General features: G+C 38.0%; 1 protein-coding gene across 9 annotated transcripts in view; it reads left to right on the forward strand.

The window, feature by feature from the left end:
• MBD5 (methyl-CpG binding domain protein 5) overlaps positions 1-21,082 on the forward strand; it is a 136,379-nt gene that overhangs the window by 76,136 nt on the left and 39,161 nt on the right. For 3 of the 9 annotated variants that reach the window (XM_066999614.1, XM_066999615.1, XM_066999616.1), the window contains exons 4-7: positions 1,100-1,291; positions 14,759-15,436; positions 19,701-19,803; positions 20,604-20,784. In XM_066999614.1, the coding sequence (XP_066855715.1) occupies positions 15,324-15,436; positions 19,701-19,803; positions 20,604-20,784 (397 nt within the window). In that variant the 5' untranslated portion in view covers positions 1,100-1,291; positions 14,759-15,323. Of the gene's footprint in view, positions 1-1,099; positions 1,292-5,933; positions 5,992-14,758; positions 15,437-19,700; positions 19,804-20,603; positions 20,785-21,082 lie in introns of all 9 variants that reach the window. The other 6 variants (XM_066999612.1, XM_066999613.1, XM_066999608.1 and 3 more) reach the window with 6 other exon arrangements.

The raw sequence follows: 21,082 nt of genomic DNA on the forward strand, positions 1-21,082 counted from the left end.
GATGACAAATGTTTTTAAAAGATTCCAAGTAAGTGATTTGTAAATCAGAACAAATTCTTTAGGCCTTCTGTCGGATTCACAAATCATTGATTGGCCATGTTGCATCCATTAGCATGGAAGATTTTTTCGAAAGATGTAAATGCTTTGACACACAAAATCCCCTACAATTCTGAATTTGTTAAAAGTGTATTTCTGGTCTGTAACAATGCTCTTACTTAGTCCTTGGTGTTTCAGGTATAACGCTTTAAGGGCCAACATTAACTCTTTTGGTTATATCTTTAACCTAACGAGCTCCAATCCATTTCACCTCTAAAAGAAGTAATTAATTGACTTAAAGTCCTGCAAAGATTGTTAGCTCCTTTCAGTGTCAGAGAAATTGAAGCTGTCATGCTCAGAGCCTAACCAACTGTGTGCAAGTGGGGGACTGCAGGTACTTTTTGGTGTTGTTTCTGGAGGAAACGGCTCAACAGCAGCCCAGTGCTTTTATTTGTAAGAGGCAGGTGTTACTGTAATCATCCAGGTTCTCTTACAGTTTACCAGAATCCATGTACTGGTGCAGTAGCTCATAAACAACAGTGGTAGATACTTTTACATAGCTAGGGCCATTTAGAGCAATTTTAATTTTAAGAGAATCACTGCATTTTCTATTTTTTAGGTATATGCATGCATGTATATATATATTTATTTTTTTCTCATGCAGTATTAGCTGCAGTATTGTAACTCTCTATAACCTAGAAGTAGGGATTTCTTGCCCTACTTGTTGAAGGTTTTTAGCATGCATCAGGACAAGTACAGTTGTCTGAAGACATGACCTTCTTCAGATGATACAGTTTCATACTAGTTCTGTCATTATAAAAATCCATATACTCATTTTTATAGATATCTACCAATTCTTGTGGACAGTGAACCATCATAATTTGGTAAAAGGTATCTTTTTATATCAGTTCCAGTCAGAGCCATCCTAGTGTTCTTTAAAAGCAAGTATTATCTCGATTTTTGCTACAAAGTAATTGGATAAAGTCATAGAAAGCAGTCAAGAGAAGTGAAATAAAAACATTTGCTTCATTCTTTAATTTACATAAATTTACTGTTTCAACAGATATAACGTGGGGTGCAGGAGTTCCTCAGCTGAGGGGTGTACTATGACAAGGAGCCAGCCTCAATGGACATTGCCCGTTATCGAGAATTAAACAGGAGAGTATCTAAAGCAAAGCTGAAAGTGCATCGAGAATTGCCAGAAGCCTAAATATCCCCAAAGTAACGAGAAGCAAGACCATGAGGAGTAATGTAGGTAAGTACTCCAAAGTAAATCAGGGCATTTCTTAAACCGTGAAACTTTTGGTTTTATTTTGATAGTTTTATGCTGTGGTAGTAAAGATTGTCACAAAATGTATTTCAAGTAATATAACACAAAAGATTTGAGCCAATGGTAACAAAAATAAAAAATAAAAAAGAGAAGAACAATAGATGTCTTTGACATTGAATGGTGCTGAAGTAGAAAAGTAAACAAGTTAGCAATTCATATCTTTATATGAGATAGTGCGCCTATACGTGGACCTTTGTGATAACAGAACAAAGAAGAAAAAGGCATTCTTGACCTAGATTTAACAGATTTTATTGAAACAGTGTACGAAGTACGGTATTTTAATGGTAAGAAAATCATCGCTTTGTGGCAGCGTGATGCATGTGGACTACTAGTCATAATTGGTGGTAATATATTTTGACATAATTAAACAATTGAATTCCATTTATTTGTATCGGAAAATATTCAGCACCATTCTTGACCTAGATTATATTGTAGTAGCAGAGTGTAGCTGCCTTGCCCTGAGATGAAGCCCGAACTTTACAGTTAAATGTAAAATGAAATGTGTTTGTTCTTATACATTTTCATAATCAAAATATAAGGTTATACCATGTCAACAACCAGCAGATGGAGAAAAAGAACGTCCTAGGAAGCTCAAAGAACACACTAGGAAACTGAGCTATAAATAACAGGCTAATTCCATAGCTTTAAGATTTCTCCAAAGCTTTTTTAAATCCCTCCAGAAAAGACTGAAGAGATCCCTAATCTGAAGTGCCCCACTTGAAGAAATATATATGTTTTTCTTTTAAAATAAATTTCTGTTAATGTACAAGAGATTGTTTGGACATTTTAAAGAGTCAGGGTAGTGTCTATACTATACCCATTGCTTCAAAATAAGATTTTTAAACATATGGCTGCATTTTCATTCTTATCAGTGATTTCTTCTTCAGAGAAAATACAGAATTCTGTCTGATCGTCTCTGAACTGATATGTGCAGTATTCACACAGAATACTTGATGTTCACAACTCATTTTGAATCTCTATTTGTTTTAGAGAGCTGTCCTGTTCAGTAGAAGAATCTAACAGAAGAGCAATCTTCTTAGGTCGGATTTTGTGAAAATTTGGAAGACCTGTTGATATTTTTTTCCTTTTGTTTTTCTTTCCTTAAATTGTACCTATGGAATATAACATTGTGGCTATATTCAGAAATATTTGTTTTTCTGGCTTATAGACTTAATACTATACATTCTTGAAAGCAGACTTTGAGATTTCGTGGAATATTTCCTAGGACACGTGGCTAGGTACTGACCTCCAACTAGACTTCATGCCACCGAGGTCATCCGATCCAGCCCTGCTCAGAGCAGGGCCAACTTCAGAAGGGTTCCCCCGAGCTTTGTCAACTTGAGATTTGCACGTCTCCAAGTTTGAGTTGAGTTTGAGTTGAAGGCTGCAATAAAGTCTTCCCTTCACCATCTCTTCTTGAGCACCTCCTTCCATAATGACTCCTTCACTCCTTAAAAATGTCTTTTACTTTCTGCACTAATGTTTTGCTTCAAAAAAGGCTTTCAAGATAATACTTTTTTAAAAAAAAAAACTTCTAAATTTCTCTTGTATGTTCCCTCGATAAGAGAAAGATGATTGGAGAGCTTGGAAAAAAATAAAGATCACAAATAGTCATTCCTAAAATGCTGGGAATTTTTACAAACAGGAGTCATGCATGAGGCTCTGCAAGTCTTCACTGTCAGTGAAACATTAGAATATATTTTGCAGTACTCAACGTGACACTTTAAAGAAAATTTTTATTAGTTAGAAGGCAAAGCAGAGCAACAAACTAGTGGCAAATCTAGAAAGCAGGACTGATAAAGAGAAGCAGAAAGAATTAGGTTTGTTTGTTGCAGGAAGAAGAGAAAAAAAGAACCCTGTAGGATGGACATAAGGCTTTAAAAAAATGAGTTTCTATAAAAGCAATGGTAGCAGTTGCTCTGTAGATTTAAAAAATAAAAACTAAAAAACAAAAATTGCACCAAGGCTTTATTTAGAATAGGCATAAAGATAAAACAGCCCAACTTTTACCTCATACCTGACTGCAAGTATGGATGAAAAACTGAGATACTTTGCCTCTATCTGCCATGAAATATATGACTGGAATTTTTTTTAAATGCCTATAGAAGCAGCTTTCAGAGCTGATTCTGGGAAGTGTGAGCTTCCTTCACTGCCAGTGGGCTGACCAAGTTTGCTCACCAAGATCCTGCTTCAGATCCTCAGTTTGTGCAGTTCTGTTGACTTAATTGTGGAATGAGATTTGTTTTATTTTCCTGAGAACTTTTTCTGTTGCTGATAATCTGCTTCAAGATACATAGTTTAAGGTATATGGTATTCACAGTCTTTACTTACTGCACTTTTAAGAAAAAAAATGTTGTTTTTTTTTTCGATAAAATGATTTGAAAATTCCATATTATAAAGGACCGAAATTGAGGTTCAGCAACCCTTTGAAATTTGCCGTTCATTTCCTTGAATTCAGACTGCCACTGAGATGGTATGCCCAAGTGTCACATAAAAAATAAATACATTTTTTTAAAATGAAGGAGGCTATCTGTAGCTTGAAATTCACGTTTCTTAGATTTTTCTGCCAAGAGTTCTTGGCTTTTGTTCGCGGTGCTGATGGCTTTGTTTGTTTATAGATGGGTTGGGTTTATTTGTGTGACAGAATATATTTATGTTACCAAATGAAATTCTTTTAATCAAGGTCTAAACATGTTGTAATTAAGAGCTGACTAAAGAATTCTTTGCCTACATGCTTTCCAGTAGCTCACTTTCTGGAGGATGATGCCAGAATATGTTAAATATCTGTGTTATGTACCTGCCTTCTGCGTTTCCACAGACTTTCAACGTTTTTCAAGCTTATTCAGAGGATAAAGGCCTGTTTGAGTTCTAACTTGGGTTCTGACACAACACATTGTCATCTGTTCGGGATGAAGTAGTGCACTTTCTGGATTCTCATCTTTAATGGAGATTTGCTCTTAAACTCCTGGGTGTAATGCATTCTTACGGGGACACGTGGTTTTGAATTCTGGCTGCCTGGGGTCCTTCACCCTCCTTTTTGTTTGCTCTGCTTTGATGAGCTGGCGCAGTGCTCTTGTCAAGCCTGAATGTGATTCACCCTTTTGTTTAGTTCCTTCTGAAGAGACTGAAACCTTTTTTGTGTGTGTAGCTTAGGGTTTGTGCAGTTTATTGTACGTGTAGTAAAATCTGGTTTTGTAGTGCACCAAGTGAGCTCTGGATAGCTGGCAGAGCAGAGCATCGTTGCCTTGTGTCTTGCTCTGCCTTAAACCTCATGATACTGGGAAGAGACGCAATACCCGTCTTTTGTAGTGTTTAACTGTTTGGGACTGGTGAGTAATCGTGCTCCCAGGAAGCCTTTGAGGTTCTGTTCAGTACCTAAACCACTCACTACGGTTTTGTGGAGGGGGAAAGAGGGTGCTTAAGGGTAAGGAAAAACCTTTTATGTGAAGTATGCTCGACAGCGTAATATCCTTTTGTAGAGGCACAGCATATTGGCTTTTGTTGATACAAGTCCACGTAGCCAAAGGTTTTGCCTTTCCAAGACTTTGTTAACACTGGAGAGAACCGTTCAGCAGTAGGAAAAGAATTTGCTTTTGGAAGCCCAAAAGTCTGTTGTGCAGAGAGGTTCTTTAGACACTCACTGACAATGCCCAGACTTCTGTCGTAGGTTACAGCCTGGTAACCTAGAAGCTGCACGTTCCCCATCTCGGTGTCCTGAGTTACTCATACTTTTTTCCAAAATTGTGCTTCTGCAAACACGTGCAGAGAATTTCTTTTCAAGTATCTAAAATCTAGATTTTAGCGTAGTTTGGATGGCAAAACGTTTCCAAGGAAAGTTTCACGACACTTGTACTGAAGTAGAGAAATAGAATGCTTTTTATTATCATAAAAACATGTTTCATTTTCCAGGAGCCAGACTGGTCCTCACAGTTAATGGGATAATGCAATTTATCCTTATTAAGGTGTCAGTGTGAAAAAGTCTCATAATTGTTATGTAAAATTTCAACCAAAAAATATACAGACATTAAGATTTAGATACTTGGCTCATTTTAGTAGGCTAAATATACCTTGCCATTCTTAAATGTAAATCTCTGAGTGTAGGGGATGGTAAGCCTATGAGTCAGAATCCCTAATAGAGCAGCCTGGAGAGGATAGACACAGATACGTGGTGTTCTCATCTCTCCCTGGGACAGCAAGACAGGAGAGAGGTTTTTGAGTCACAAAACACAAAACGCTATTGGAAACTCATGGCATGTGTACGCTGTTTCTGGAATACAAAGTGAACTTTAATAGAGTGCTTTATGGAAGAAGAAAAGAAGTTGTACATTAATATTTTCTTAAACATTAGTTTATCTTTTCTGTGCTTGTGATGCTTTTTTCTGGAAATGAACTGTGCGCAAAATGCGAAGCGCAAACAGGTATTCATTTCAGAATTTCAAAGAAACCTCTCCAATTAGATGTTTATAAATTTGAAGGAATGATTAAGAATCATTTAATACTGAACTCTTAGCATCACAGGAGGACCATATTGCTTATCTTCACTTTCAACTGATTCTTTGTTTTTCAGCTTGGAGTGAACAAGATGATAATATCCACCTTAAATCTAATGCTTAATGAGGAAAAAGGTCAGGCTTGCTTTTTTGTTTTTTTTAAATCCTGTATCTTACTGTTTATTAGCATATTAAAAAGTACTTCAAATTTGTATTAATTCATATTTATTAGATAACAAACCAAATACAAGGTTTTAATATTAGGGTGAGAAAGTGTATTTTTAAATTGAGTGGTGTAGTCATGAAACAGTTGACTCAGACTAGCGTATGTAGAAAAAGAAGCTATATAAGGAAAGGTCATGTATACAAATCTTCATAGAGATTCACTTAAAAATTATTAAGCTTATAATTAATGCACCTCTTGTATATCAATAAAGAAATATTTGTCACAATTTTCATGGAGCGAAAGCATTTAAAAGGATTAAAATCACCCACTATTTTTTTCTGTAAATATCCTTAAACTTCTGAGTGCTCTTTTAGAAAACAGAGGAAGTCTTTTAATACTGTCTATCTCATAAATAAAACAGTGGGGCCAAATTCTCCAAATCCTTACACATTCAATTAGTATATCATTGAAAGACAGTGAGTAATAATCCACTAATGCTAGAAGGAGATTCATATATCAAATCGTACAGGTTTGTAGCACACCAGATTTCAGAGAGGCAGCCGAAGCTTTCAAGCGCTATTATGTTTATGCCAGATAATGCTGTAGTTTGCATTAAGGTGTCAGAATAGCTGATTTCTATGCTATCATATTTTTTTAATATCTTAAGAGTATTTTCATGAGGGAAATTGCTGAGTAGAAATACATACTTCAGTAAACAATTTTAAAAATGGCATTTGGAGAAAAATTCCATGTGTCTAAAAATAGTGCAGTCATCTGACTTACTACTTGGAAACAAAAGCATAATTTACAGGTTTAATTTGCAATCCTACTATGTTCTGACATTCTCTTGCAAGAAACTTGGTCTGAATTATTCAGATGATTTAAATATTGCTGTGTCCTGAACTTCAAGTGTCTAATACAAAGTAAGTTTATCTAGTTTATTGAAACCACTGCATTTAAGATATGGGAGTATAATTTTCTTTTTTACCATTTATTGCTGTATTTTTGATGTCACATTGCACAGTTAATGGAGTTTGGGGCTAATCTAGATAATTATTGTGCCAGCAGCTCAAAGCCTTTCGCCATATTTTCAGCAATCATATTTTTTACCTTTTTTTTGACTGTAAATCTAAAAACAAATTGAATTTTGATGTTCAGGATTTGAAATGTTTATTTTTAAACAGATATATTTTTAATTAACTTTTTTTATAGATGCCTATTTTCCTAGTAAGCAGTAAATACATAACATATGTCTATCTAGTTGACGTCTATCAACTAGAACTGAATTTACATTTATTACCTACTTACTTTCTGATTTTATTTTAAATAGCCTAAGAATGTTCTGTATCAGATGTTCCTAAAATTCATGTAATCTTCATTATAAAAACTGTTATAAAAATATATTTAGTAACTTCAGATTATTTTGAATCCTGAAACATGGAGATTGAAAGAACAAGTTTGTTCTTTGTTGTTCATGTTCTCAGATCTCCTTTTGAAGTGATTTTAACTTTGGACAGAAACTTTAAATATTCGTAGCTCTATCATTTGATGATAATCAATGTGCTGCCATTAAAGCTTTGAGTTTGTTAGTTTTAAATTCCATATTGTTTTGTATGACAAATGAAAATGTCTGCTGTAGTAATTTTCTAATGAATGTGCGCTATGTTAGTGAGAGAGATCCCGCTGTGACAGAGTGCATTTTTCTATTTTAATGTCCTATTTTGTTGTGGCATTTGGTCTTGAAAGGTCTGAATTCTCATTTGTAGACACATTTGAAGTCATCTTTTTTCTTGTCTTGGGGCCTGTTATGTTTACCTTCCATGCTAGACTCTTCTAGAGCTTAATAGTTTGTAGGGAGCTAACAGAATGTCAGCCAGTGTAGAAAAATGTCTGCATTATAAGCGTGAAAGGTTCCAAAATACTAAAAACTGGAGAAGAATTGCATTGGCAAAATCAAAATATTATACGAACTCTGGCTTTTCTGTGGCAAGATAGGTTTGGAGACTGAAATTCTTATCCAAATAAAGCTAAAAAGGGACCCCAAAAAATGGTGTTCACAGTTGCAAAACCGATACATTAAGTGTGTGCGTGATGAAGAGAGAAGAAAAAGAACTGAAGAAGAGCTGTTCAGAAAAATAGTTCTGATAGTGTCATTTCTCTTTACATGATAGATTGCTTAGTCCTTTAAAATCCTCAGTTAGGAGCCATGCCGTGCAAGTCTTCTCTTTTACCTAATAACTTTACCTGTTGCTTTACTTCAGGATATAGGAAAGTAGGTCGTTTGTGTGGGATAGCTAGAGTTTTGTGTCTGCGCATTGAAACAAACCACTGGGAAGTAAACGTATGAATTACTTTTCGTTCCCCCCAAAAAATACTGAGTCTGGGTTCACTTTTTCTAGATTTGTACTTGCTGAAGCTGGACGTGTTTTTCATTATACGTGTTCCTCTTTAGAGTGGCGAAATGGACTGCTGTAATAATATTTCTTCACTTTCTCAAATTAGCATATAGGTTAGTAATATTCTGCTTCGTGATATTCCCTAAGAAAGTTTTTGTTGGTGGTGGTGACGTGATACACTTCTCTACTGAATAACTGGGCTATTTTGTATCGCCCGTGTTCATACCCAATGTTAGTTTTAATTTTAAAAATAAAAAAATCTGAATGCTTACATTATTTTGGCAGTAAAGTAGGACTATGTTACGTGCACCCAGTTTTGACCTATTTCGCTTGTAAAGAAAGAAATTAATGTGGTGGAAGGCCTGAAAGCATTATGACTGCTGTATCTTTGTCTGGGCTCTATTAAGTGCCCATTGTATTTATTAAGTTCTTCTTGAGTAGGCAGAGCCGAGGTTTGAAAAGAAAATCGTTCTGTTGCCAGCCATCTTCTTTGATTGTCTTGTAGCTCGGTTTTGCTTTTTTGTCGAAACTCTTTCCGAGCTGCTATATCACGTGTAAGGCAGGGGAAGTCACTCTTCCTGCTTTCTCCGTGCTTTCAGTGGAAGTGAAAGCCTCAGTTGCTCCCAGGTCTGGGAGTTACGCAGACAGATGTGTTAAAAGGCAGATACACCTTGAGAACGTTTCAGGTTTTGTTATTACGCTTGCACTAAATAATGGGTGCTAAAAGAATTGTGCTCCTAGCCAATTCAGCCGTTGCCTTGGACAACTGTAAGGACACAGCTAACCCTCAAAAGTTGAGGATACGTTCCAGCTCAGTGGACTTGCCATTTTCCCTTCACTCTGAGCCCTGGCAGCAAGGATATCTCTCTGTGCAAGGGCTACAGCTTCTGGTTCGTTAGCAGTGTGCTGGTCCAAAATCCTCCGAAGAAAAAGGCTCATGTCATGTGCTGTTAATGATCAGCTAGAACCACGAGCATATGTCGCGCTTTCTCCATGAGAACCCTTCCCCTATCCATGATACAGCAGAAAATGGTTTTATTCCTATAGATTCCTAGGTAAGTAGGCCTGAAGGGACTGCTTTGATCATCTACTCTGGCAGCGTAAGGAAGCAAATCTGGCAGGGCTGCGTGCATCCACGTGCAGATCAGCAAGTCTGGTAAAGCTCGTTGACTGGGGATGCAGAGGCAAGTGCGGTGGCCTGGGCTTTGGAAGATATTTGCTATTTATGAGGGAATCCATCCAACTAGCTGTCATGTTCTAGAGTGGTTAAATTGGGGTCTTCCAAACCTAAAAAAATTTACAGCCTCAGCACTAGTATAAGCTAGGATTACATAAGCCTTGTGTTGCAGTACGTAATAAAGCTGTCCTTAAAGCTCAAATACTGTTCTACCAAAGGTGGTTGGATGGTATCAACAGATTGAGCACCAGGGCAATTTAAAACGTATCATTTCAATTAAGTCATTCTGTGCAGAACGATTTTCTGGTTGCTGCAATGGAACTCTATTTGTGAGTAAGATGAAGGTACCTTTCTCGAGTCAGAGGCCAGAATATTTCATGTATACTGCAGTGTTATAGACCTACACACCGATACAAAAAGGTAAGAGTGAAGGAAGAGAGGTTTCCTTTATACGTAAGGTACATTTGTTTGTTGAGTCACTCACACAAAAAATAGGGCTTCATAAAGTATTAAATTCTAATTAGCCAAGAGAAAGCTGCTTTTCAAAATGTAAAAACATTCTCAAAAAGCAATGAAACATTTGTACCTAATTAAATGACACAGGAGAATCCTAATGCCTTTGGTAGACTTAAACAGATTAGTAATTAGCAAATGATAACTAAATAAAGCCTCATTTTAACTCTGCATAGTTTGAAAACAATGCTTTTTAAGAAGTTAAAAATTCCTGTTAGTTCTAAAGCCCCAAGACTGTGATGTGAGGCATTGCCACTTCTGAATGCATTTTGTAGGTTTTTCTACAGACGGATAAAAAGGAAAGCCTAGGAAATGAGTTTGGTGCTTGTATTTATAAGCAGTATGTTTTGTGGATATTCCAAGTGTTTGCAAAACTTTATACCCCAAACCTGTCGTCACCCCATGAGCAAGCACTCGGTTTGGGCGTCTCAGAGGTAGTCATTTGTCAGGGACCTCTAAATAGCCTTTCTCTGTAATATATGGAATTGTTAAGCTTGCTTAAAGGGTCATTTAAGAAAAAAGTTATGGAGCATTTTTTGCAATATTAGACTGTCAAAATTTGATTTACTGGTTTTACATCCACTTATTAATAAAGGAAATGTTATATTGGTATTCATATCATATGTGATAGATCTGAATCCAGGCTATTAGTATCTAATTTAAGTTTCCTTCACATTGTACTAAGTTTTCTATTTCACCACTTGACTAAAAAATTGTTAAACATTTTCAGCTGAGTGTGCAAAGAGGCTTGTTAAAACTCAACATGCTAAAAAGTGGGACAGTTGCATTAAAAACTGAAAACATACTTTTTGTGCATGAAAATTAAGGGGAAATTTTTCACGGGGGAAGGGGCTTAGGGGGCTGGAGTGGGGAAACAATTTGGTGTCATTTTACATAGTTCTCCAACAAAATATTTTTAAGCATATTGTAATGAAAGCGGACTGCAAAACAAATCTGAAAGGCATGTCTTGGCGCACAGAAAAAAAGGAGTAATTGATTTAGATGTGGAAAGTTGTGCTCCTCGTGGTGAGATAACATGAGTTGTCTGGAGTTGTTACGAGATTACAGAGAAGAGGTATTTATTACATGGGTTGATGAAAATCAGCCCTTTGGATAGAATCCAGTGTCCAAAATACTTGGGATCTGCTCCAAAGTCCAAATACTTTCTAAACCAATCCAAAGTACTTCGGCTGGAACACTTTGACAGTGAGAAGGAAAATGGTACCTCGAAGGAGACTGGTTTTCTGCAGCTGAGGTGGAAGACCAGCCTGGTAAGAAATGGAAAGGTGTGAGTAGGCAAAGGGATGCTCTGTTTGTTAGAGCATTCCCAGCCATGCTGATCCCTACCGGGATTAAAATGTCTGTTTTCAGTGACCGTGGTTTGCCCAGCCCTGTCGAGCAGTGCCACTGCCCTACGGCCGTCCTCTCACACTGCAGCTCCTTGTCTAGGCTGCCTCACGGTGTAAAATGAGCAAGCTGAGCCAGTGGTAGGGTGAGCAAGAGCCAGACCCAGACTATTTTGAGTGACTCTCATCCTCTTTTTCGCTGCCATCTTCCTTAGCTCCATTTCCTTTGGCTGATAACCAGCTGTCAGGAAAATGTGAAGGGTGTCTGTTAAATCAGATGCGGAGAGATGTGGATTAACTCATTTGGCAGAAATCTGTGCTGTGCTTAACTTTTCTTTCATTATATGCAGTTAAATAAAGTAACATATGAGGGTTAGTGAAGGAATTCTCTACCAAGGCATCAGTGGCAATCTCTTACTTTTGCTGTCTATACCTAATAGAAAGATGCAGTGGTTACAATACGTACTTGATATTTCATCACCAGTGGTTTGTGGAAATCCATTCAGAATTGTGAAGTAATCGCACTTCTGCAAGTGTTTTCATACAAATGCATAAAACCTGCCTCGTTACTGATCAGCTGCGTGCTTCTGAGAAGCTTCCAGAGAGCCTTCGACTTCCTTTCTGTCATTCATTGCACGCAGCCGCGCCGGTGGGTCCTCACCGAGCGCGGCTTGGGCGTGCACGTGGTAAATTACCTGATAAAAGGTCAAACCTTGACGATGCAAATAGCTCTGTTTGCCGTTTTCTGCTTAGGGCGAGTGTGGTGTTTGGAGAATTTTTGTACCTGGGGGAAAATGGATAATCACACCTATGCTATGATTCGTTTTTTTTGTTGTACATCACTCGGGTCTGTGTGTTAGTTTACAGTTTTTTAGTCTCAGGAAAAAGCCATACAAATAACAGGCTTTGACTGAAGGCATATGATTGAAGCAGCCATTTTATTTCAGTCCACTGTACTGAGTCAAAACATTCAAATATTTTCCACAGAAGAGGCAGTAATGTGAATTCTTTTGGTACGATTTCAAGCTACATGCAGTACAGAAAAAGGGGTTATGTGATTAGATGATGAGAAGTATTACGGCGGTGATAGAATGGGATGTTAGCTGATGCAGGGCGTTGCAGAACCAGGAGTAATATAAGGTTACTTCAAAGTGTCTTTTGCTGCTTGTGCAAAAAAGGAATTGATGGCTATTATTTTCTCGTAATGGATCCGATGTAATTGCCCTAAATAGCGACGTGAGCCACAGTAAGAGTGGGCTAAGAGATTAGCAACCCTCTCTGCAGTATGTGCTTCCAGTATTTTACATAGGTATTTTCTGACTTGGATTTTACTGTATTATAGAAAGTTAATTCTCAATAAAAACACAGGGAGGTTATTTACCTATTTTAGCCTTACACAGGACCTGTGCTAGGATTGCCAATGCACCATTCAGCAATAGTGCTGAAACTTAAATTCTGCCATGTTTGTGGTGAAACATCCTCTGTTACTTCCTTATTCAGGATAAAACCAATCAGGTAGCCAAAGAAGAACTTCTAAACCGAAAACCTGACAGGACTCAAGACGCTTGAACTCTTGCCGGGGGCTTCCCGAATCCCGTTTCTGTTGACCAGGTCTGAAGATCAAAGGATGTATTGCTCTCCTGTGAGAGAGAGCAAGGTGGTTTGTGCGCTCTTTGCTCTGTCCTTCCCTACCTTGTACCTGCTCGCCTGTGCCCCATCCGTGGGGAGCTCCGCTGCTGCGGAAGAGCTGCGGGGATTTGCCCAGTGCTTGCAGGGGGCAGAACGCCCTGCGTCCATTGGGCATCTTAGGAAATATAACCTGGAAAAAATGTGCCGTCTTTCCAACTCCAGGCTGTTAATCGGATCTTACCTCTGTAAACCTTTAATCATGTGTTCTTCCCATCCTCGCCTCAGTTTCAGACAGTTAGGGTGCTCCAGACCAAAGGAAAGTTGAAACAGGTCTCTGGAAAACGGTGCTGGGCTATGCAGGAACGCTCGGTCCTGCAGCAAATTGCAGTCTGTCTTTAGATTTCAGCCCCTTAGCCAGGGGGTTATGTGCAGCTGACTCCTTCCTACTCCACCTCAGTTTTGAAAATGTCTTTTTTTTTATGTCGCCTTCTGAAAGTTGCATTTGTAAGTAGCACATCTGAAGTGCATGTACTGTGTTAAGTGTACTTAGCAGAATGTTTTCAAGGACCATATTTATGTCTCTGGAGCCTTCTTCTAGTGGTCTGGAAGGAAGGAGCTGCTGTTACATGTTGACGTAGCACGTTGTTGGTACTGTTGTTGCAGAAATTTTTTAGAATCCTCAGTCTTAATGCTCCACTTCTATCTCAGAAAATTTTTCTTACTAAAATCCATCAGGTCTATAGTAACATTTACTATGTTTTTAAATAACAGCATAACATTAGTAGTAGGAAGAGGGGAGAATTGATGTACAATCCCAAATAAAACTCATTAACGTCGTTACTACAGTAGTCATCAATGCCATTTTATTTTTTGAGTTGTAGACATGGTTTTTATGACATTTTCTATTTAAATTGAAAATTCTGTGTATGTCTACCTTGATAAAACTTCCAGTCTTGAGAGTTAAGTCACATCTGGTCTATTTGAAAAACTGTTTGGTAGGATAACATAGTTTGTGTAATCCTGAACCACCTTAATGAAGATTTGCTCATACAGCAGAATAATACGGGGGGAAATCATTACGTATGGTACTCAAATATTTTCATAGGTAAGCTGAGAGCAGTGCAGAAAAACCTGAAGATTCTGATACTAAAGTTAACAAATCCCTAGATGCTGACTTTTCTATCTTTATTATACAAGTTTTTTAAAGAAATTATTATTTTCATCTAGACTAAATGTAACATTTTTCCATTTTTATTGATATTATCAACGTTAATGCAGCTTCCTTCACATTAAATGCATTCGGTTTTATAAACAATTTTCAAAGGGCATTAATCGAGCTAGTCATCTGTTGATAATTTTGAATAGAAGCATATGTGAAACTACTCAGTTAAGAGATCTATCCCTTAATTCATTCAAACTGTACATTAACTATTTAATAACAGTTGCACTGTCTTGGCATTTAAGATGTAGTTCAGTTGCATTCGCATATAAATAGAGTCTGCTAGCAGGATTGTATTTTTACTGTATGCCTTATTTTGATGGTTTCATTGACATTTAAAATTTTGATTCTAAGCTCTTTAAATGGATGCAGCTGTATACATCTTCATGAGTTACTGAGCTGGGCTGAAAGACTTCAGCGAATGGCTCATGTGTTTTCTATATCTGTATTTTTCAGGCTGTTTTATTGGAGCCAGGGAGTCATGAAAGAAACTCAAGAAGAGAACTTGGATAATGAACGGAAGATAAAAAGAAAACAAAAAGAATGTGGCATATAAAGGGTATAATACCTGGAGGTATTAGATCTGACTCATATTTATAAAAATGAGACGAGCTTTCACAAAATACAAGTTATCTTAGTCATCAAGCTTGGAGCCATGCTGTTGAACTAGAAATTCTCCTTTTCCCCATTCTCCTTTCTGACAGGTAACAAAGGATTGGTGAATTATGATTTTCCCAAGTTGGAAGCACTAATTTTTATCTATATAGTTCGTCCTTATGAATATATAAGGAGTTAAACATTGCATATTTAATGTGGATTATAATGGGAAACTGACTCATTAACAAAAATGGCCACTTTTAAGGACCTGGTTTCAAACTGAGCTGGAGCCTCCCAATGCACTTTGTACAATTTGGGGAAAGGTGTACTGAATGGCCTTCTTTGGGAGGCCATGATGACATGTAGTAAAAGGATATCATCTTACTGTTGATATCTTTGAAGACTCATAAACAGAAACAGAAAAATGAATGGTGGAAAGGAGTGTGACGGAGGGGACACGGATGGCGGGCCACCAGCAGTGCAAGTTCCCGTTGGTTGGCAGCGACGGGTGGACCAAAGTGGAGTGCTCTATATCAGGTAAGGTTATCTCAAGTGATTACTGTCATTGTTTTCATTGCAGTTTTGCCACAACATGTGGTAAATTAGTGACTTGGCTAGTCTTCTGTACTCAAAGATTTCAGGGGCTTGTTCTTTTGGAAGAGCTAGACTTTTCTTTCTGATGATATTAGTGGAGTCCACTTGAGCTGTGCCATTTGCATGCCCATAACACATACTCTGTCATTACAAATCTAATATTGCTTGGTCTTGAAAATATGATATCCTTAATATACATTTTGCTTTAGGCATGAATAGTTCTTTATTACTTATTATTGTCATGTGGATTTTAAAGCTGAGCAGTAGCAGATTTAACCTTACTTAATGCCTTTATTATTCAAACCTTTTACAATGAAACTAGCCAGAGGATTCGTTATGTCACACCTAAGATGATGAGAAATCTCTCTCATTGCCTTTTCCTTGTACCAGCACTGGCTTTTTATAAGAACCTTTGCTGGTCAAGTGCCAAGCAGCGACCAGGCATGCAAATAATTCGTGGCAGGTAAGATAGACTGGGACTTTCTTCTGTCAGCAGCAAGCCTTCAGCTCAGTTCATGCAGCAGCACACAATTTTATCCTGACATTCAGTAACTCTTCTCCGTGGCCTTTTCTGCATTTTAGTTCCAGACCTCCAGTATACTTTTCTGGTTTACTTACTCTCTTTTGAAAGGAAGTTAAGTGGGGTAACTAGCGAGTAGCTGTAGAAAACATCTCTATATACCCTGTGAAGGTTCTGTGTTCATCGCAGAACCAACTGACTGACTTCTGTAGATTCCTTCCATTTCTGGTGTAGAAAAAACAGGAATGCAAGCCTAAAACCAAAGTTTTGGGTATTTTGTTTATTCTGTTAGCTTATTAGATATTTTTTTTTGCTTCATCCTGGAACAGTCACAAAAAATGTATTGAAATTACTATTAAATGAGTGTGTTCAGATAAACATACTACAAATTAAATGTTATTGGAAAAAGACCAAAGTTAGCTTTAACAAAATGTAGGTACATCAGGTTTACATTACGCGAATCTAAATGACTATCAATCTGTTACTTGCTTCATCTTATTCCACTATTCTGTGATTAAAATAACCACTTCTATGCAACTTTTTATATATTAACAATACAAAATTCTTTAATGAGTCACAGCATACTCCAGTCTTACACTAAACCACCGTAAAAGATCAAATGCATTCCAGGATTTCTTGTTTATATTCGCAATTAGCAGAATCAAACTAAGTCCGTGTCAGTGATACGCATGTCAAAGATAAATTGCCTTCCCCTTGTATTTCTCATTATAGCTATAATTTACTGAGCCTCTGCCTTTTCTAAAAAATCAATGAGAAAAAAGCAGTTGTTTGGTTTGTGTTTGGTTTTGTTTGGGTTCGTTTTGTTTTCCCTCTGTCATCCCTATGTGCAGGCATTAAGACATAAAATTCCTTGGTGTTTTTATATACCTACCTAATGATCCTACCTGTTTTTGAATTTTATTTTGTACAGCTGTAAGAAGCAGGCCATGAAGATTGTGCTGCTTCTTCGAGAGCATGTCTTACACGTTCATAAACTACTAAATTTTGGTATCTGACAATTATTTACTCTTCAGTCATTTTTTTATGTATGTTCTCTTTGTTCAGGAGGACTTTGATAATATTTCTGTCCTGAATTGCTTTATGCAAAACACTGCTTTTTTTTTTTCTAGTTGACTTGACTCTGTTAATCAAGTCTACCAGTTGTCTTTTTCAGCGTGGGGAAGCTGGTATTATTTCTGCCCTCTCTGTAAGTTTTGTCCATGCTGTTTTGTTTTTACCCCTCCTTAATCCAGTGGTTGGTCTGCTGGTAGCCTTCTGTAAGCCAGCCTACTTAATGGAAGGCTAGAGGATGCACTTGATGTCGTCCGTGTTCTTATTCGATGAAAGACATGGAGTAGGAAGTGTTGGGTAGAGGATGAGGATGGGTTGATTAGAGGATGAAGTCCTCTAATCCAGCCTCCTGCTTGATGTGCCGTGTGAGCAGCAGTCGGTCGGGTCAGCTGTTGGTCTCACCAGCTGCATCTTCAAGGGCTGAGTTTCCCCAGCCTCTCTGGATTAGCTGCACGGCCCTTCTGAACGAGCACCCACCCTGAAAATATTCACAGCATTTACTGAGAGAAGGAGAGGCCAAACAATACTGACCCAAAAGCTATCCAAGGAAAAATTAGTATATGTATTAAGCTTTGACGTGATTTAACTGGTATGGATGATTCCAGCTGAATAAGGACTTGTTCTATTTGTGCTTCCTTATAAAGCATACATGCTGTTCCATCAACTGTCAACAGGTGCTCTGAATAAAATCCATTAATTAGTTTTTTATTACCTGGTGAAAGCATGGGGCTGAGTGATTTCTTAGTAAAACAGTGCTGCTGGTACCTGGATCTCTTCTTCAGGTTACTGTTTGTAAATACTCATTAATGGAATAAACTGAGAGAACTGTGCACAAAGGAACATTATTAAAAACTGCTTTCTTCTAGAAACAGAAAAAGAATGAGTTCTAATGGTATAGTGTTACTCGGAAGTAACCAGTGGCCGTAGCATCTGGAATGGTTCAGCTGCTGCACGCCAGTGGCTGAACGGTGGTGTTTCCTCCCGAAGGCGATGCTCTCCTTACGCTTTGTGTGCGGCGCTGAGCTGAGCTGCTGTGCGATCCCCCTCTGAGGATGGCAGGAAAACTCCTCTGGTCCAGGCCAGGGGAGCACCGATGGGCAAAATTTTACAGGATCTTAGTTCTTGCTGCAAAATGGGACTTGTGTTCTTCTCTTTTTTTAACCAATAAAGCGGCATCCTAACTCCAGAGCATAATCCCAGAGGTGCCGTTTAAAATGAGCTTTTTAAGCATCACAGAACTTCCCTTTAGCGATGTTGCACATGGGTGGGGTAGTACGGAGGAAACAGCAGCCTGTGTTCTCCTGCGGGAAGCTCTTACCTATCCAGCTGTGAACCTCGCCGGGGCGAGCAGCTGCCCCTGTGTGCGTACTCGGGGTGTGAAGGCTTGGCCCTCAGGCCTATACATCACTTTTCTCCACATCTCCACCATTATTTTTAGATTGCTTTTATCTTCAGAATGTACCTGTTACGCATATTCGACCTAAATGATTCTCCCTAAAGTGACCGTTTCAGAGCAGGGCTGGCAAATGAGTTGCTTACTTAAAGTGTTACCATAACTCTAAACGTCACTTGCAGATGTTGCTTAATAGCTGGCTTAGGCCTTGCAGTGCATAATTAGGTGTTTATACATGAGGTTTGAAGTACAAAAGTTCATCAGCGTTTGGAATTTTGACTCTTGGCTGTTTCCATGTCCCAAACTATTCCACTCAAGTTGTTTTGGTTAAAATAAGGGCTTTTCACAGCTGCCATTAAGAAGCAGGGTTTGAGCCAGTCCTCACAAATTACTGTATTCGTTCCCTGATAAACAGTTTAGATGTAATAAAGGACCGTGTGGAAGTGAGAGGCTTGTGACATGAGAACTTTTTTCACCTTATGAATTAGTGATTTTGCCGTAACAGAATTTCCAGTGTCCTATTTTTGGATATGGAGATAATGATTTTCTGGTGGGAGTTAGAGAAATCCGAGGGCCGTTTATCAGAGACTCTCCGGACTGGCTTCTCGGTGGAATGCTCGCTTTCACTGAGAGGGTCAAAATTTTTGCTGAATAAACCAAATCGTTCGTGCACCTAACAGACCCAGCCACAACAGCTGTGTTACTGTTCCTCCTTTTCTCTTTGGGTTTTCTCACACTTCTTGAAACACGTTTGTGATGTTTTCCTGTTAAATCAGGTCACAGTCCTAGAGACTACAGGTGACTGTCATACCTCCACGGAACTGCAGGGATGGGATGGGAGGAGGTCCGTGGGGACTGCAGTCCGCCTGTGGGTTGCACTTTATGGAAGAGAAGCTGGAGAAAAATCATCTTAGTGTCGTTAGGCAGCAGTTAAGCTTTCAAGCAGGACTGTAATGTGAATAGTAAATACCAATAATCTCAATTACTTCCTTTGCACTTGCCACGTTTGTGTTTCTGTAGTAAAATCGTCTTTTAAAATCTTAATTATTTTTTACTGGTTTTGATGCGTGTCATCTCAGTTCTTGACTAAAAGCAGGAAGTACTGTGAAACTAAATATGAAATCTTAGGTGCCTTATGTCAAACCCTGTCTATGTGAGCTGTTAGAATGGTTGATAGAAGTCCTGATCTATCAAATTGCTTGAATTTTTCTGTTTCTTTGCAGTCCCAGTGGGTCTTTATTATCCTGCTTGGAGCAGGTGAAGACTTACTTGCTGACTGATGGAACATGCAAGTGTGGCCTAGAATGTCCTCTTGTTCTTCCCAAGGTAAAGAAATCATAATTCTGGATTTCTGTGCTGTTTGGATTATGAATTTCTGCTCTGTCAGCTAATGACTTAATTTCTGTTCTCATCATCTATATAAAATGAGAGAAGTGCTATATGCCCAGAGATTGACCATAGAATGCAAACCATTAAATAAATCTCCTTTCTGCCTTCTCCGCGCATGGAAAAGATCTGACCCGGTCTTTATGGTGGTTGAACATTTTCCTGTTAAACTGGCAACCTACCATCAACAGCACTGTGTTGATGTGTGAGGCTCGTACATGATAGCTTCAGCAGGAGTTGGTTTATGGAAGACTCCTAACTAGCTGCTAGGGTCGGGTTGATCCTATGTATTTTAGAGTAAACATAAGTGTATGTAGTTATAACAGCTACTTTTAAATGTAATTTTCATAATATTTCCAAGAAGTGTTGAATCACTATAACACCCTGAAAAACACAATTTTATCATCTGCATGCAAATTGTAACTCTTCTTTTCTTTCTAAACACAAAGCCATCTCAACCACCCATAGTTCTTTTTCCCTTCCTCCCCTTTATACTGGGGGGTGTTAAAATTCTCTTTTGCTAAATGACGACTTCTATGGCTCTGTTTGCTTATTATATTTGCTCTTTGTTTATTTCAAAACATGCTGTAAAGGTATCTCCTGGACAATGTAGGACCTATCTAGCTGCTCTAAGGAACAGAGAAAAATTTAATTTCATGTAAAAAATTTTTGGTTTAGGTATATTTGGGGAGCCTGCTGGCTATAATCGTTATTTTAAATGTTGGAATTTTTACTCTCAGGTCTTTAATTTTGATCCTGGAGCTGCTGTGAAGCAGAGAACTGCTGAAGATGTTAAAGCGGACGAAGATGTCACCAAACTATGCATACATAAAAGGAAAATTATTGCTGTGGCTACACTTCATAAAAGCATGGAAGCACCGCATCCTTCACTAGTTCTAACCAGTCCTGGTGGTGGAACAAGTGAGTAAAATCATGCAGGATTATTTATTTAACTAATTTTGTATTTATAATTACTATACAAGAACACCCCCAAAATTCTTACGTATCTGGAATTGCAGTAGTAAACACTGAAGTTGAAAATGGAGGTAGTAATTAGAAAGATATAGGTAGGTAGAAAATGAGTCTAAAAAGCAGGTCATCCCAGACTAAGAGCATGATTTTCTTGGAAAAGATATCAGATTGTTCTAGACAAAGAAAATACATTAGCTCTCATCTTTTGGAACTGTAGTAATATGTCTGATATTCTGTCACATGGGAA

This window comes from Anser cygnoides, chromosome 6 (assembly GCF_040182565.1).
Source record: "Anser cygnoides isolate HZ-2024a breed goose chromosome 6, Taihu_goose_T2T_genome, whole genome shotgun sequence".
NCBI classification, from domain to species: Eukaryota; Metazoa; Chordata; class Aves; order Anseriformes; family Anatidae; genus Anser; species Anser cygnoides.